At 37.3% G+C, this 16101-nt stretch overlaps 5 protein-coding genes across 10 annotated transcripts; 3 read left to right on the forward strand and 2 right to left on the reverse strand.

Moving 5' to 3' along the window:
* Window positions 1-469: 469 nt before the first annotated feature.
* Window positions 470-3617, forward strand: LOC144473607 (sorting nexin-7). Its single transcript, XM_078187633.1, has 7 exons — window positions 470-893; window positions 1019-1174; window positions 1233-1349; window positions 1447-1611; window positions 1681-1876; window positions 1957-2231; window positions 2299-3617. Exons 1-7 carry the CDS (start codon window positions 735-737, stop codon window positions 2656-2658), a joined length of 1428 nt encoding a protein of 475 aa, XP_078043759.1. The 5' UTR covers window positions 470-734; the 3' UTR covers window positions 2659-3617.
* A 45-nt stretch (window positions 3618-3662) lies between these two features.
* On the reverse strand, window positions 3663-7835 carry LOC144473602 (uncharacterized). 3 transcript variants are annotated; one of them, XM_078187620.1, is made up of 10 exons: window positions 7521-7825; window positions 6972-7090; window positions 6660-6905; window positions 6474-6595; window positions 5048-6409; window positions 4756-4965; window positions 4577-4686; window positions 4271-4485; window positions 3939-4195; window positions 3663-3803 (listed from the first exon to the last, which is right to left on the reverse strand). In XM_078187620.1, the coding sequence occupies exons 1-10, from the start codon at window positions 7680-7682 to the stop codon at window positions 3718-3720; spliced, it is 2889 nt and encodes a 962-aa protein (XP_078043746.1). In that variant the 5' UTR covers window positions 7683-7825; the 3' UTR covers window positions 3663-3717. The 3 variants fall into 3 exon arrangements, with proteins under 3 accessions (XP_078043746.1, XP_078043749.1, XP_078043747.1); XM_078187623.1 differs by lacking the exons at window positions 3663-3803; window positions 3939-4195 and having other exon boundaries at window positions 4333-4481; window positions 7521-7835; XM_078187621.1 differs by lacking the exons at window positions 3663-3803; window positions 3939-4195 and having other exon boundaries at window positions 4420-4505; window positions 7521-7835.
* Vps33b (vacuolar protein sorting 33B) lies at window positions 7725-10512 on the forward strand. Of its 2 annotated transcripts, XM_078187632.1 has the most exons (8): window positions 7725-8101; window positions 8183-8376; window positions 8450-8679; window positions 8752-9258; window positions 9326-9556; window positions 9622-9947; window positions 10024-10120; window positions 10194-10512. In XM_078187632.1, the coding sequence occupies exons 2-8, from the start codon at window positions 8219-8221 to the stop codon at window positions 10199-10201; spliced, it is 1557 nt and encodes a 518-aa protein (XP_078043758.1). In that variant the 5' UTR covers window positions 7725-8101; window positions 8183-8218; the 3' UTR covers window positions 10202-10512. The 2 variants fall into 2 exon arrangements, with proteins under 2 accessions (XP_078043758.1, XP_078043757.1); XM_078187631.1 differs by having other exon boundaries at window positions 7726-8101; window positions 10024-10512.
* On the reverse strand, window positions 10504-14483 carry Eif3c (eukaryotic translation initiation factor 3 subunit C). 2 transcript variants are annotated; one of them, XM_078187625.1, is made up of 10 exons: window positions 14334-14483; window positions 13808-13914; window positions 13596-13728; window positions 13236-13520; window positions 13061-13158; window positions 12848-12975; window positions 11998-12772; window positions 11714-11929; window positions 10821-11637; window positions 10504-10744 (listed from the first exon to the last, which is right to left on the reverse strand). In XM_078187625.1, exons 2-10 carry the CDS (start codon window positions 13898-13900, stop codon window positions 10611-10613), a joined length of 2679 nt encoding a protein of 892 aa, XP_078043751.1. In that variant the 5' UTR covers window positions 13901-13914; window positions 14334-14483; the 3' UTR covers window positions 10504-10610. The 2 variants fall into 2 exon arrangements, with proteins under 2 accessions (XP_078043751.1, XP_078043750.1); XM_078187624.1 differs by having other exon boundaries at window positions 11998-12775.
* A 436-nt stretch (window positions 14484-14919) lies between these two features.
* Window positions 14920-15889, forward strand: Apc10 (anaphase-promoting complex subunit 10). 2 transcript variants are annotated; one of them, XM_078185983.1, is made up of 3 exons: window positions 14920-15126; window positions 15200-15452; window positions 15528-15889. In XM_078185983.1, the coding sequence occupies exons 1-3, from the start codon at window positions 15102-15104 to the stop codon at window positions 15817-15819; spliced, it is 570 nt and encodes a 189-aa protein (XP_078042109.1). In that variant the 5' UTR covers window positions 14920-15101; the 3' UTR covers window positions 15820-15889. The 2 variants fall into 2 exon arrangements, with proteins under 2 accessions (XP_078042109.1, XP_078042110.1); XM_078185984.1 differs by having other exon boundaries at window positions 15209-15452.
* Window positions 15890-16101: the final 212 nt, after the last annotated feature.

The following is a 16101-nucleotide window of genomic DNA, read 5'->3' on the forward strand; positions in this document are numbered from 1 at the left end:
ATCGTATACAATCGACAATTGTTTACCTACGTACCAAATACAATAAATAAACCAATCTTCTCATGCTTCAAGGAACAATTAAATGTAATGTATAACAACGTTGATCCAGATGTTGAAATATGTTTAAAAAGTTGAAATTGATGTTTGAGAAAATAATCAACACTTACTCGCTACTGGATTTTGCGACCGGTAATAAATGATTGGAAAAGAGGACTCTTCTGTCAGCCGTATGGAATATCTCTCGGAAAAAATGGAACCGTATTCGTTATTTTCTGTCCAGTCCATTATTGAAACGAGGGAACTGTTCGAATTCTTAATCGCGGGGAAAAATGTACATTGAACGTGTCAAATGTATCCAAGAGGTACAATTTCTAATTTTCTTCATTTGAAAATTGTGAACAATTTCTCCAACCATGGTTCGCAACGATTGAGAATCAAATAATTGCCGTTCAATTGCGAGAGGAACGAGAACATGCGATATTCCTTAGATGAAAGAACGGCGGGTAAATTATGTTACAGTTATAGAATCGTATCGTTATGTTTAATTAATTACTAATTATGTTTTAAGCTAGTAAAGCGACCCAAATTCTCTTAATTGTTTTCCTAAAATATGATCGATGCGCGTACCCATACATACAATATCATGTTCGTTTCTGTAATGCTGCGCATTGTGACTTCGTGACGCAGTATCGTCGAAGTTCTGTTGCTTCATCGTTTATGATCGTTTAAAGATAATGTCGTCGGAAAATGATATGAAAAATTCCGGTGAGAGGCCCGCTGAAGATTCCGCGATTTTGGAAGTGAGCATGATGGCAGTCGGTGGTGTTGTTAAACAAGAAAGCCGCGACGCGGACTTCCTTTCAAACTGCAGCACTTCGATAGAAGGTTCTGTGGTAAGAATATAACCTGAAAATTCCCTTCAATAAGTCATTTTGAGTGTAAAATATTTGAAACCAATCAATCTTTAGGTAGCACTCGTTAGATGTTTAACATTGATTAATCACCGATTAAATTCCAGGTAGCATCCCCTTCTCTTGATAGCTTTTCCACTTTACCAGAGCAAGAGATATCAGATTTTCCAACAGATTCCAGAGATCTGCAAGTCAAAGTTGACAATCCACAAAAGCATCTTGAAACGCTTGAAACCTACATCACTTTTCGCATAACAACAAAGGTAAGCTAAATAACTAAAGTTATTCTTGATGGATATTATTGAATCAAATTTTTTTCAGTCCACAAGACCAGAATTTGCAGAGGGAGGTTTTGAATATGTTGTTCAAAGAAGATACAATGATTTCATTTGGTTGAGACAAAAATTAGTGGATTCTTATCCAACACACATCATTCCAGTGAGTGATTATGTACTACCAAAACTTCCAATAGTTTGTATTAGTAAAATATTAATATTTTGTTTCAAGAGAGTTAGCCTTTACTTTGTTATTACAGCCAATGCCTGGAAAACATACACTACTGGCACAGTTAGATCGTTACTCCAAAGAATTTATCATAGCTCGTATGAAACTGTTGCATATATTTCTTAACAGAGTGGTTAATCATCCTATTCTTAGTTGTGATAAAAATTTGTATATTTTTTTAACCACCAAACCCGCGGTAAGTTAGCATTTCTTACGATATTGCTTTAGAATATTTTCAAGTACTATAGCTTTTTATTTCTTTTAGGAATTTCTTGTACATCGTAAAAGTCGTGCAAATGTCCTCATCAAAATGACGGACTCATTACAAAATATAGCAAGCACGTACACTATGAAACAACGTCATTTCGAATTTGAACAAGTTCGAGACTATTGTACAGCCCTTTGCGAAAAATTAGTAACTATAGATAAAATAAATCATCGGATACATAAAGAGAGACAAGGTAATAAAAGAAATATTTGATTTCTGTATGATATCAAATGATTGGACATTGACATACCAAACGCTTTTATGTTACGCTAGACTATTTGTTAGAACTACATCAACTGCATCCGATATTCACATTATGGGCAACTTCTGAACCAGAACTTGCTCCTATTCTATTAGCAATTGCCAAAGGTATAGAATGTAATGAAGAAGCTCACCAAAAGTTGCTGGAAAATGTTCCGCATGAGGAGCGAGAATATATTTCATACATAGATGCAGTAAAGAGTGCTCTATCTAGGCGGGATTCGATGCAAATCGAATACGAAATCACTATAGACGATTTGACGAAAAAAAGAGCTGAGAAAGACCAGGTGGGTGTATGAAATACTAAAATTTAGTACATATTGCGGTGATTTCTAACGCCAATCATTTAAATAGCTAATTGGACTTTCGAGTGGCACAGTCTCGACACAAAATTGGGGTGGATCGTTGTGGAAGGCAGAATCTCGCGATGAAAAATTAGAGAGACTCGGACAGGCGATTCCTCGATTAGCGAAACAAGGAGAAGTACTGCAGGATCGTGTGGAATGTGCCAATGAAAATTTGCGTAGCGATTTGCAAAGATGGAACGTGGAGAAACAGGTGGATTTGAAAAATATGTTGATTACTATGGCAGATCGACAAATTCGGCATTATCAGCAATGCATGAATGCATGGGAAGAAATTCTGACCGGCTTAAAGTTAGACGGAGTTGGATCCGATGTAACCGTAGGACCACCTATGAAAATTCCCGTTTGAACCGCAACTAAATTCTATTTTGCCATATGGATACACGTACACACATTTTAAAACATCTCATGCATTTATGTAAGGTAAAGACACAAACATCCAAGACATTCGCTATTACCGATGATACGTTTATTGCAATTAAGAAACTGACCTCTTCAGCTTTTATGTCATCGCTTCAGCAATTAAATAACTTTGTCTTTTAAGTTCTCAAGTGTTCTTCGTCGAAAATTTGATCAGTACTTACATAAATTACAAGTGTGTCCGTTAGATGTACAGGTTGCACATTTGTATAATGTATTCATAGTTTCGATATATAAAAAAGTTTATGATAAAATGGCTTTATGATACAATAAGGTCGTGAAACATGGATATGAACAAAAATTAAATTAATATGATTAATTCTATAAGTATTACCTAGTGCAAATTTCGGCATAAACTCGACTATGATCTTAGATCACCAATTAAGTTTGGGACCAAGTACTACGCGATTTTTCTCATTAGTTCTCTCTCCCTCTTACTTTTCAACCACATACAACACATTTATTGACAATCAGTTTTTAGTCACCTTTATCTGATAATATATATCAAAGTTATCTATATATCATAGATAGTCAATATATAATGCTAGAATACAATTTACAAATTCAAGCAAACGCTTACAATGTTCGTTGTATCGTTAATCAATACTCTTATTCTATATTATTAAGTTTTTTGGACAATCTATATACGGCAGCACTTAACAATCAACTTATTCAGTAGTCTTGTGAAAAAAGATAGACCACTGGATCTATACAACGTGTCGTATTTACTGTTATCCACGCTTGGAACTAACAATTCTTGAAATAGTTATTATATATATATATGTATATGTATGTATATATATATATATATACGTATGTATGTATAGTAACTATTTTATATATAGTAGTTACGGTCTCAAGACATTCATTACATTGTACACGTTACCTTATTAATGATGAAACTCTTAGATTTGTATTAATAAATAAATTATTGTTTGCAACATGCTTTTGAACTGTCAGTTCAAAATTCTTATAAGATTATTAAGACTTATTCAATTGAAGGATCGTTCGGCATCGGTGTTATGAAGAACTCCACCAAATTGTCCAAATCGTACAGTCTAGTTATAGATTCACCTATAACACATTTTGTATAATTTTAACAAATCTAGAGGAAAAAATGTTTACAGTTGTCAATTTGACTTTTTCTATAAAATGAAATTTACTTAAAAACGTCCGATGGAAATGATAATTGTTTTCCAAAATACGTACCAGCTAGAGTCATTTCATTATGCAGGAACCGTACCGTGTGGGCATATGGTTGCTGTATCTTCTCTCTCAACTTTGGTGCCAGACGTCGCGTTGGATTCCATAAGGGACTGCGAAAATTTGGAACGTTTATACAATTCGGTTTACAGGATTCCGGTTTCACTTCTTCCATCGGTAATATGTCTGTTATTCTGTACTGGCTTGTGTCGATGTTCCACGTGAATTTACATCCCACTTCGTACTGCTTTCTTTCTTGAGAACTATACACATTCAATGTTTTGAGATAAAAGTCCCTAAAACAGGTGATTCTTAAATACACATACATTTATACCGACCATTGCGTTTGATTGTTAATCTCGCTGGCTTGGATCTTCATGATCAATAAACAAATTATATCGCCGCTCAACGCGCATATATCTATGATTTCAATATCATAATCGCTGCAGTGCCAATATCGCTTCTTGAATTTCATGCAAATCCAATCGGCGATGTGATGAGAAAATGTTTCAATATCAAAACTTAGTTGACTTATTGACACGCAAGGTACTATCTGAAAATACAGTGATGCTTCTATTAAAAATGGTCAGAGTCATTATCATAGAAACTTATTTAGTGGCAAAGGCTCTAGTAACAAGTAGTACCATTTTTTCAGCTTTACTGTTGCTGATCATTTGCATTTGTACATATCCAGATCCATGGACAAGCATAGGAAGCACACACTGATAGCTTACGTATCCTCCAGTCTCTTCATCTGTGAAACAAATGTGTTCTATATGATTTTCTTCTTAGTATAGTATTTAGTCGGAATTGTTGAATGTACCTTCAACATCGGTGATGACTGATATCATCTCGTCGTCCATTTCTATGTAACTCCTTTTAAAGTGGGCAGTGCACTTTATTATGGGATACTGTAAATTGATTTTTGGAACAAGCGGAGAGGAATTTATAGAATGTTTGGCCAAGCGATCCCTGCTTAAGCCTCCGTTAGGAAGCTGGTTTTGGTTCAGTGGGCGTAAAACATTCTTCTCGGCTATCAGAACAAAATTTGAAAAAAGTACATGAATCAAAGAGAGTTTATCCTGAAATAGATTATCGTGATTTGTTCAATTCACCTGAATCACCGATCACGTCGTTCGACGCTCCAACGTCTTGGCTAATACTAAAATCATCTGGTTCACTCTGATCAGAGTCTACCCAGTGTTTCTTTCCATTTGGCAGAACAGGAGACATGGTCGGTGACGAAGGTATCTGATGTATGCTACAGCCACGGTGTCTGAACTGATCCCTGATGTGCTTGAAAGGAACTATATTTTCGGCGTCCTCAGCCTCGTCGCAAAACTCATACTTTTTATCAGCAAGTCTTCGTTTTCGAAACGAGCTGAGTTTCTCGCAGGTCTCTTGTGCCTCGTCCGTGAACTCGTAGGCCTTCTCCGCTTCGAGGATCATTTTGTGCGTCGCTCTCGTCGTTCTGGACTGCGATGAATTTACAATTGGTGGAGGAGAGTGCAAATTGGAACGTTTGCGTGGACTAGGTTGGCGAAACGACCTCGATACCGGCGGGGACATCAAACGTGAAGAACAAGAAGGATTTATGGAGTGCAATGGAGAATTCACGGAAGCCACGTTATTACTCTCCTCCGAGGCACCCGGTTGAGGGGAATTTGAGCGTTGTCTGCGGCTGCTTTTATGACTAGATTCCGAATTGCGGGTCTTAAGTATATCGGATGGCGGTGTGAGAATCGGTGAGGACCAGCAGCTGGTCATCTTGAGATCAGAGGGGAGCCTCTGCGGAGTTGATCGTGGGGAACACGAGGGGTGTTTCACTAAAGTAATCAGATCACTACCGATATTTAATTCCTGAGACATATCCTCGCAGAAGTCTTGCAGGATCTTGTCCCTGACTGATATCGCTTGCTGCGACCTCACGTTCAGGCATTTACAGTCGTTGGAATCCGCGCACTCGCACGACTTAACACTATCAGAGACAGACTTACTTCTATCACAGACACAATCGCTTAGATTACTGTTCGAGGTATTCGATGGGTCCTGAGCTAACTTATCGATATCTAGTTTAATTGGTTCGTCTGGAAAATCCTGTTCTATACTTGATTCACACCTGGGAGACTGGTCGATTACGCATTCCGGCGTACCTATTTTCTCGTCGGAACTCTCATAACGTTCCACCTTTGTGTAATCCAATTCCTCCACGTCACTCATGTCCAATGGCACCGTGTCTGATATCACAGTGTCCTGTTTATCACAAGTCTTCTGATTTTTTAACTTTGGAATGTCCAAGTCCACCCTGAGTACATGTAAAAAGTTTCCTGTGTTAACTACCACATGATTCCAATAGTTCAAGCAGACAGTTGCTCGGAACCTGGGATATGGGGAAATTACTTCATAGATGGTGTGAACTGTAAGTCCGTGTAGAAGACAATTACATCGTACGCAACCATCCCAGTTTGCAGCCAACTCTGTGGATACATTTTCTCTTTAATGTAGAACTCTCTCCACTGTTAAGTTAATATATTGTGTTACCTTCGCCTTCCTCTTCATAAGAAGCAGCAACTTTCAAACAATCCTTGCAATTCTCCAGAGATGGTACTGTGGTTATTGTCAAATATGCTCTATCAGTTGGTTGTGAGTGCAACCAGTTTGTACTAAAAATTAATAATTGTTAATTAGTAAATAATTTAAAAAATTCTTAGCAATTGAAATGCTTACCAAAGGCCATGTATTACTAGCTTATTACGTTCCATTGGCCATTGAGATATGACAATGCTAAGTTCTCTATAGATAGTGTAACTACCAAAAAGCGTAACCTCTGCAACTTTACGTGCAACATGATTGGGCGTAAAGGCCCACCAGTGTAGCAAGTATTTGTATAAAGAAGCATTGCTACTCATATCCATTGTGTACGTGTATGTAAGTAAAAACTGACCGCATTGTGTCAGTCCCATTACAATGTGCCTTAAAAAGTAAGAGCTATTGTTACACAAATATTTAACTGATTAAGAATAGATGTTGTACACGTACCCTGCTTCTAATGCAGATTTAGGGATTACATGTAAAAGTGGCAAGTGTCTCCATGAAGGTACTGTAGCAAACAGTCTTTCCTCAGATGCATAATTGTGCGCCGATAGACAACCTCTGATCTATAACAGCATGCAGGAGGTTTTTAAATAATTATAGACTAATCAAATAAAAAAATAAACCAGAGAAATAATTACAATGTATTAAACAAAGTATTATTTCAAATTTCTTTCATGTTCACAACAATAGTTTTTAAATGATAATGGAACAAAGGAAAAACAAACAACTAAATGGGCAAGAACAAAAACATATTTTTTCTTGCAGCCATTGGATTCTTGATCATCGTGAACGATTCGTTAATGAGCATGCGATCGTTCATTGAGAAACAATGAAATAATTTTCTCTCAAAGGTGATCATGATACAGTACTTGTGTCATTTTTTTTCGTTGTTTCGATCGAAAACTCATTTTGACAGATATACATAGAAAGCGTTGCGCGTGTCTCTGTCAGTTTTATGAATACCATCGCGAGTTGAAGGTTAAGCGACCGTACCTCTCTTAAAAATAGCTTCTGTAAGAAATGTCTTTTACTGCGACGATGGGAAAGACACGGTTTCTGACCCACTATAACGTATTCCGATCTCTCCGAAGTAATATCAGAGAACCATTCATTGCAACAATCTGAGGTAGTGTCGGAAGACGATGCGTCCGCCATTTTTAAATAACCCTACTGAAAGATACAGAATACAGCGTGAGGTGAGAGTAAGGAGGAGAAAGAGCGCCCAGGAGATCGGAAAATACAATTCACTGTTGTACAATTCGCCGAGGTTTGCCACATGAGCGCACCAGTCGAATTGTTTTCACACCTTCCTATTAGCGACTGTACAATTGTACAATTTACGCCAGACTTTATGTCTGTTTCGCGAACTACGCAAGAATTATTGAAGAACATCCACTGCGTTCGAAGAAACAAACCGACATACTTAACGAGACATAAGAATTACATGCACAGTATCTAGCTTTGTGTCGAATTCATGTTGGTCAATAAAAAATACAAAATTTTTCTAACCCCGAGGGGTTAAAGAACGGGGCCGGACGGGGCTGTCGTTCATACAATACCCTGCCGGACAACAGGCAAATTCTGTTATCAATTTAAGCGAAACCTTATCTTTCAACTTGAATTAGTTGAAATGACGTATCGACCTTTTTTTTTAGGCAACATTATCGCTAAGAATTCGTAGTACTAAGAACATGGACATCACGCTGGACGATAGATTGAACGTACTGCAACAAATCAGTCAACAAAAGCTTATCGAAATGTTGGATGCGATTCCTGGAATCAAAGACCTAGTGATAGAACAGAAACTCATGAAAACTTTGGACAATTTTGTCGGAGTTTCTGTATTCAAGTAATTCTCTTCCTCATTGTCACCTTAAACTTTTATTTAAGAAACACATTCTATAATATTATATTTCATTCAGATGCTACGGAGTGGATAAAATATATAAAATGGAACAACTAGATAGTTTTAAGCTTTCAAACTCTCAGCATGTCTTCCTGGTTTCAAGCGATTTAATCTCATGTAAAAAAGTATTGGATCAGATTCAGTCAGAAATTTTACCAAACGTTAAACAGCACATACAACCTTGTCATCATATTCTAGTCACTCCATTTGTGCCAGCAATTCTTCACTCAATTATCGAAGAAGAGGGTAACCAGTTGCTTATCATCTTTAGATGAGACAATAATAAATTTTATCCTAATCAGACTGTCATTTATTCAGGGTTATCTGAACTAGTGACTGTACAATCGTTGTCCTGGGAATTCATAAGATTAGATGGCAACGTCTTATCATTAGAAACTCCTATGTTTATTGATCTTTATTATCACAAAGATACTGCTTTGCTACCGGCATTGGCACGTAGTTTATGGTCTTTACAGCTCATACTTGGCTCTCCCAAGCTCACGCTTTCGCTCGGCAAACACAGCGAACAAATGCTCAAGATTATAGATTCTATGAAACAATGTTTAGGTTCGTCGAGCGCAGAGAATAAAATTGGAGCTTTAATTTTGATGGATAGAAATTATGATCTAGTCACGCCGCTCCTAACACCTGTAACGTACGCAGGCTTATTGTGCGAAGTCGTAAAAGTAAACGCCGGCGTGGGAACCTTAGGAAATTCTCAAACAAAATTGGATCCAAGCAAAGACCAGATTTACGGAGAAGTAAGAGACAAGCTATGCAGCGATGTTTTTCCCATCTTACATGGAAAAGCTAAATCACTAAAATGTATATAGACTTTTTTCTGCATAAATGACTCGTTAATCCATTGATAACATAGGATATTTTGTATTAGCTGAACAAGATGCCATAAAAACAATGAAGCTGTCGGAAATGGAACGATATGTAGCAATAAGATTGCAGAAGACTAAGGACATGACACGGCAATTAGCTTTCCACATTTCTGCCTGCCAACTTATTGCAGACACGTTAGGATCAGACTTTCAAACTATCCAAAGAATAGAAAAGTCTATAATCGAATGCAAAGATAAAAAAGAATGTTTAAGTTACATTGAAAGATATATCGGTATGCAGTTTATCGAATAGATTGAAATTATTGTTTCTAAAACGATTAATTTATTTTTTTTTTAGATGATCATCCGCTAAGAACTTTACGTTTGCTGTGTTTGTTATCTATCGCTAGCGACGGTATCACGCAAAACGAGCTACTATCCGTTCAAAAGCTGCACCTTCACGCTCACGGTTACAAGCACATTCCGTTATTTTATAAATTGCAAAGCGTGGGTTTATTGAAATGTAGACCAGAGAATCTCTTGCATAAATTACCAAATTGGACCAGTGAATGGAACAACGGTGCTCAGAGGATGAAACTTTTGCCAAGTTACTTTAAGCAAACAGAACAGAAAGGACGTGCATGTCCTAGTTACGCGTTCAATAACGCTTACATTCCCGCGATTGTTAGTATAGAGTAATTCATGGTGACTTTTTAGTTAATATTTTGCTAAATCTAACAGTTCGAAATTATTTTCGCAGGCCCAAGCATTGAATGTTGTTGTAAATCAAGAAAGCGATCGTCGGAATCTTGACGAATTATCTAGTTTACCGGATTGCGTTGTAAGAGGACAATATAGTACGTTACACCCGAAAACAGTGATAATTTGCGTAATAGGTGGTATAACATATGCTGAAATTGCTGCTTGTAGGCACATAGAAAAATCCTCAGGAATTCGACTTATTCTTACATCAGATAGCATTGTAACGGGTAATAATATTCTCGAAAACATGCAAGAGATATAAGAACAATCCTTAACCAATAATAAAAAAAAAGAAAAAAAGGGAAGGGTCTTTCTCTCTTCACGCACATGTATATACGGAATCTCTCAACTTTGAGATGGTCAAGTTAGTTGAGACGCTTTGTAATTGTATATGTATAATCGATAAGTTTTCTTTTTGTACTGTAAATGGATTGTTTTATGTACTTGTAAATATTGAGTAGATAATAAAATAATATACTGTAGTTTATATACTGTTATTTTCAACATTATTTACATGAGCGTGTACACAGTATAATTACGATCCATTGTCGAACACCCAAGTAAATAATAGTTAATGTTTTTAACTTAATAATTTCGGTTCTCTTCGCGATTGCGATCCCTGTCGCGATCGCGTCTTTGACGACCCCAATCTTGCCCCTGTCGGTTGTAATTTTGCCTATCGCGGAAGTTTCCTTGATTTCCTCTTGAAAAAAAATTCCCTGCAACAAAAGACATTACGTTATTACCTGTGAAGAATCCGGAGTAGTTTAGTTATTTAAAAACTTGATCGATCACCTTGTTTCATTTCGAAGATACGTTCATTAGAGTCGACAAAATTGTTCACTTTGTCGGTGAGTTGCAACGCTAGAGACTGTAGGCGACTTGGCTCGCTGCGATGCATGACAACGGTTTCTGTAGGGTCATCCAGTGACGCCATAAGTTCCTCGTTGATGATCATTTTACTGATAATAGAATGAACAACGGGTCGCTTCAATTGGAACATCTCGGCCAGTTTTGGCATAGAGATGGAATCATAGACGTGCGAATAAGTGAATAAATACGTCCTCAGAGCCTCTTCTTTGATCAATCTTGTGAGCATGTCCCGAACTTTATCCGCTTGATAGAAGAGGTCCCAAACTTTGGCGTTCATCTTCTCGTTGATTATGAAATTATTACATGCCGACCAGTTTCCGTTGCGCATCGCTTTCGCTGCGGCCACAACGTGCTCCCTCATTGATTCTGGAGGACCGACCAATGACTGACGTTCGCTGGATCTCAACTGTTGATAGAAAGTCTTTGAAATCATCCTTCTTCTCGCATCGAACTCATGAGCAGCCATGTATGGGATTTCGATGAGCATTGCAGAGACGAGATATACGCATTCCAAAAGTTCCAAGTTGATGTGCATATGGAACGGCATTTGCCTCTGTTTCTCAATTTTCTCTTGTTCCTTGCTACGCTCGTGCTGCCTCTGAGGAAGAAGACCTTGCGCCAAAAGTTCCTTCACCTTTCCTGTTACCATTAAATCGACCAGGCAATTATGTGCGTCTTTGATATTCGCGTGGCGGAACGCGCACAAGCCCAGGTGAGCTATAGTTCTGTTGTACAAAATCTACAAAAGAACGACAATTCAGCTATATCTAGAAGAAGAGAACCCCACAAATTATATAAATAGAAAGAACACAGACCTGTGTGGCTGGATCGGAATGCTGGATGGTTTCTTGTAAATGAGACATTAAAATTAGGTCGCGCGCTTGGAACCAGTTATCGTGGAGAGCGTGATGATAAATATGAGAAAGAATCGCACGAGTCCGGAGTCTGTCCGTTCCATCATGAGCATAAACATATTTACAAAGCTTCTCCATTACTTGGACGGACGTTGTTACGTCTGTACCGAGTTCTCCCTGAAACAAGGCATCAATAATTAAGTACCTTCAACACGCATTTTCATTTTCATTAGCAATGCGCATACCTCTTTCTGTTTAAGAACATTTGGATCGAACTTATAATACAAATGCTCGATTTTACGTAGATATACACGACAGAGTTCGGACACAGTTTTTTGCCTTTCCAAGTACTCTTGAACCTTGTCAATTATCGTTGACACTTGTTTCTCATCTTTCAATCGTTCTACGTACTCGTTACTGTGCGGATCACACTCCTTTAACAGTTTCGTAAACTCCTCGTCTAAACGTTCTACCAATGTCAACACACATCCGTGTATTTTATACGGAGCTGTCTCGAACTCTTCTGAATCTTCAGACACATTCTCGGCAATCACCATGTCCTTAGTACTCAGTAGCATGTCCAGCATCTCTGTAATACGTTCCAGGATCTTGGACCAGTACTCAGGCTTCATCGCGTCCGATACCTTCGGATTGTAATCGAAGATAGATGATACTATGGAGAACTTGATCTTCACTGCCACAGCTGATCCAAGATTATGAGCATCGGCTATCGATTGCAACTCGTGCAACAGCTCTATCTGTTCCCGCCTGTCTGTGCGCTTTTTACCACGAGCAGCAATGATTTCAGACAGTTTTTTCAAAACAGCAGCCACGTTGATCTCAGCATCTTTGGCGAACATTTTCGGCTTCTCAGATGGGATGGCCACACCACCCTTCACGGTCTCCCATTCGCCTTCACCATCGTCCTCGTCCTTCCTCTTTTTCCTTTCCTTGTCTTTACGCTCCTTTCGCTGCTCTTTCCGTTTCGCCTTGTCTTCTTCTTCCTCCTTGTCAGCCGCTCTACTTGAAACAAACAGAAGCTTGTATCGGATACTATTGAACATATTAATTGGTATTGATAGTGCTTAGAGATACTTTTTAATGAATCGCTCGCGAATATTTTGATATTGGCCCTCGTCTTCGCTGCTTGTGCTTTCACTGTCCGAGGAACTGCCCCAATCAGATTCACTTTCGCTACCATCTTCACCGTCAGCCGCACTCTTCTAAAAAACCAAGTCATTTGTAAACTATTATTTATTATAACAAATACTTTGAATGAGTTTTAATATGAGCTATCATATCACTAACTTTGAATTTGGATATGTCTGGTTCGCTTGCTTCGGAACCAGCTTTCTTGAAAGCTACTGCGCTATCATCCTCTTCCTCGGATTCTACAACTTCTTCAGCTAAAACGTTAACTAACAATTAATTTCTCTTTAAAACGACTTACGTATATATATAATTCAAAATTCTACATATTTACGCTTTTCCTCCTCCTCGTCGTCGTCTTGATCCGGATTCTCTCTAAACTTGACTATGTCATCTTCAAAATCTTTGTTATATTTACGAAGTTTCTGACGCAAGGAAGTTAAAGACTTTGAATTGTTTTTCGACATATTTTTACGCCCTTCACGATCCTCCCATACTTCATTAATGAAATCTTCCATTTCCACCAAACACCTGACATAAAATCGTGGTGTTTGGCCAGCTTCCTCTTTCGCGATTACAGGCAGTGCCTTTTGATAGGCACGCATTAAATCCTCGAAACCTATAATTGCATAATAAATATTCTTCAGCTGAGTTTATTCAGTTGTGCATGTTAATTGTCTGATATACTACTTACTGGACAACATACTGCTCATGTCTTTGATCTTTTTATAGTTTCGTATAAGTTTAATGAGATTTGCAATCTCTTCATATCTCTTCTCCTTCGTCGAACGAACAACCCGTTTTGTCTCTTCTTCTTCATCGCTAAACTGTATGAGAAATATACACAAGTAATAAGTATTTAAAAATTGAATTAAAACATCAATTTGGAAAGTGATTCAGACTTACTGTGAAAGCTGCAGTTGGTCCCCTTGGTATTTGCTCTTCTTCTGATGCAGTATCAGTGTCAGAGTCGTAACCGGTTGCAAAAAAACGACTCATATTGTAGAAAAATACTGTAAGAGAGTGCAGATTACATGTATTAGGTTAGAAACTATGAAACGCGCGTCGCAGGTGAACACAGACTAAACAAAAACGCCCGTTTCACAGTTTCCAACCTAAGAGAAGGTACTTATGCCTTATAATGGCGATACGAATTCTGCGTGTGTGATTTATTGTTGACGTAAATGATTAAAATACGTGCTTAAATAGTATGCTCATTAGACACCAATAACAATTTACGGAAATACAACAAGGTTACAAAACTTTTTCACATATTGTAATTAAAACAATGATTGTGTATATGCGGTAACTTGCACCTTCATCAAACACATGGCACAGTAATTTCACAGATAATGACCGAAACAACAGTCGTTTTCGTACAAAGTGAAAGTTCCCTAAAAATTGTAAGCATTATTTGTTACAACAAACTTACAGAGTAGAAAATTATTATTCCGTTTTCCTTTTGAAGTGGCAGAACTACTGCAGGTTAGAAAGACGACGATATTAAAGGCGCACGCACGCTTTTACATGCAGCACATCGCAATCGTATCGAATGCGTTTCTTGGTGTTCCAAAAGCGTACAACGCGATAGTTTCAAACTCGCCTTGTGATGTAAATCGCGGCTTGCACCACGAACCATAAGGACTGTGACAGATGTAGGTAATGAGATTTTCCATTTTATCGACAATATTAATATCGATTAAATTTTTAAATTATGTTAATGAAATTTTGACGACCTTGTAATTATTGATTCAATTTACCAACGAATATCAATTGATGTAATAAACTTTCTAGGAGTGAACATAGTAAGAGCATATTACTATTACACTGAACATACTAAGAACATATTAACATTCATTAATAATACAAATCCTCATAAAATGATACTTTGCGTCATCTGGCAGTAGATATTAGAACTAATTAGCAATAAACTCAGAGGATTTACCACAGGTGGGGCTACTATCTCCTATTTAGGCTATCGTGATCGTATGCATGTCCATCTACATGTACAATATCTATATACAATTTATTGCATCACAATAATTTTGACAGATTTAATTCGAAAGTTCTGCATAAAGAATTCTCGATCGATTTTCTGATAAAAGTTACTTAATTTTAAATAAGCTTATCTTCAATGATCTCACGCTTAATAAAAACGAGTTCAAATTTGATGACATTGCTTTAGATTACTTAAAAAATCATGACCAGTAAGACTAATAACGCAGGTAACAAATCACTTAATCTTAGCTCTCTTAGAGCGTTTATTTCGACTATGTACACCGTATTCTATTGACTTAGGGGAAATAGATCCTGTTCAGGAAGAGTTGGCTGGTCGTGTACGAGAAGTTGGAAATCATGCAATTTGGAGTTTATCCAGCTGTAAACCAGGTTTTGGCGTTGATCAACTGCGAGATGATGTTACAGAAACATATTGGCAATCCGATGGTCAACTTCCGCACTTGGTGAATATTCAATTCAAAAGAAAAACAACAATAAGAGATATATGTATCTATACCGATTATAAATTGGACGAAAGTTATACTCCCAGCAGGTAACAATATTATCAAAATTAATGAGATTGCAACTGAAAGTCCTCTATATTAATATAAGCAATTGCCCTTTCTAGGATAAGTATTAGAGCAGGTACAAATTTCAATGATCTACAAGAAGTAGAAGTTATGGACTTGAACGAACCTAGTGGTTGGGTTGTGATCCCAATAAAAGATATAAATGATAGACCTATCAGGACATTTATGATACAGATAGCTGTGATAAGTAATCATCAAAATGGACGTGATACACACATGAGGCAAATCAAAGTTCATACTCCGACACAGGATATTCTTGGACCACCAGCTCCCTATATCCCAGGACAGTTCCTCACTAATGAATTTTTGCGTTATGCAACAGTTAGATAAAATTTACAAATCTAATATAATCTATGTTTTCTTAGCATTAAATAAATTAAATGAATTTTTTATATGAAAATCCATGTTTTTGTTTAATACCTTGATGCCTAAATATTCAGAAATCAAATTAAATACAACTGCCATTTTAAAGTGTGTAATGTCTATATGTAGTGGTTTGTATTCAAATTTAGGGAATTCCTACTACGAGTTGTGAGTAAAAAAAAAAATAAACACACCATATAGCAACTCTTCTCTTTCGTCTATAATACAAGCAATTCCAGTGTCTTTGTG

Source organism: Augochlora pura, chromosome 7, assembly GCF_028453695.1.
Source record: "Augochlora pura isolate Apur16 chromosome 7, APUR_v2.2.1, whole genome shotgun sequence".
NCBI lineage: Eukaryota > Metazoa > Arthropoda > Insecta > Hymenoptera > Halictidae > Augochlora > Augochlora pura.

Excerpts from the sequence above, each read along its gene's own strand:
- Vps33b (XM_078187631.1), top strand. The coding sequence starts at position 8,219 with ATGGACATCACGCTGGACGATAGATTGAACGTACTGCAACAAATCAGT. Across the intron at positions 8,377-8,449 it reads GTCGGAGTTTCTGTATTCAA|ATGCTACGGAGTGGATAAAA; the intron begins GTAATTCTCTTC and ends TATTTCATTCAG. Across the intron at positions 9,557-9,621 it reads TTACATTGAAAGATATATCG|ATGATCATCCGCTAAGAACT; the intron begins GTATGCAGTTTA and ends TTTTTTTTTTAG.
- LOC144473607 (XM_078187633.1), top strand. The coding sequence starts at position 735 with ATGTCGTCGGAAAATGATATGAAAAATTCCGGTGAGAGGCCCGCTGAA. Across the intron at positions 1,350-1,446 it reads ATCCAACACACATCATTCCA|CCAATGCCTGGAAAACATAC; the intron begins GTGAGTGATTAT and ends TTGTTATTACAG. Across the intron at positions 1,877-1,956 it reads GATACATAAAGAGAGACAAG|ACTATTTGTTAGAACTACAT; the intron begins GTAATAAAAGAA and ends ATGTTACGCTAG.
- Eif3c (XM_078187624.1), bottom strand. The coding sequence starts at position 13,900 with ATGAGTCGTTTTTTTGCAACCGGTTACGACTCTGACACTGATACTGCA. Across the intron at positions 13,729-13,807 it reads GACCAACTGCAGCTTTCACA|TTTAGCGATGAAGAAGAAGA; the intron begins GTAAGTCTGAAT and ends TTTCTCATACAG. Across the intron at positions 11,930-11,997 it reads ATGTTCTTAAACAGAAAGAG|GGAGAACTCGGTACAGACGT; the intron begins GTATGCGCATTG and ends GCCTTGTTTCAG.
- LOC144473602 (XM_078187620.1), bottom strand. The coding sequence starts at position 7,682 with ATGGCGGACGCATCGTCTTCCGACACTACCTCAGATTGTTGCAATGAA. Across the intron at positions 7,091-7,520 it reads AGAAGCTATTTTTAAGAGAG|ATCAGAGGTTGTCTATCGGC; the intron begins GTACGGTCGCTT and ends ATGCTGTTATAG. Across the intron at positions 6,596-6,659 it reads CTAGTAATACATGGCCTTTG|TACAAACTGGTTGCACTCAC; the intron begins GTAAGCATTTCA and ends ATTAATTTTTAG.
- Apc10 (XM_078185983.1), top strand. The coding sequence starts at position 15,102 with ATGACCAGTAAGACTAATAACGCAG. Across the intron at positions 15,127-15,199 it reads CAGTAAGACTAATAACGCAG|GGGAAATAGATCCTGTTCAG; the intron begins GTAACAAATCAC and ends CTATTGACTTAG. Across the intron at positions 15,453-15,527 it reads GAAAGTTATACTCCCAGCAG|GATAAGTATTAGAGCAGGTA; the intron begins GTAACAATATTA and ends TGCCCTTTCTAG.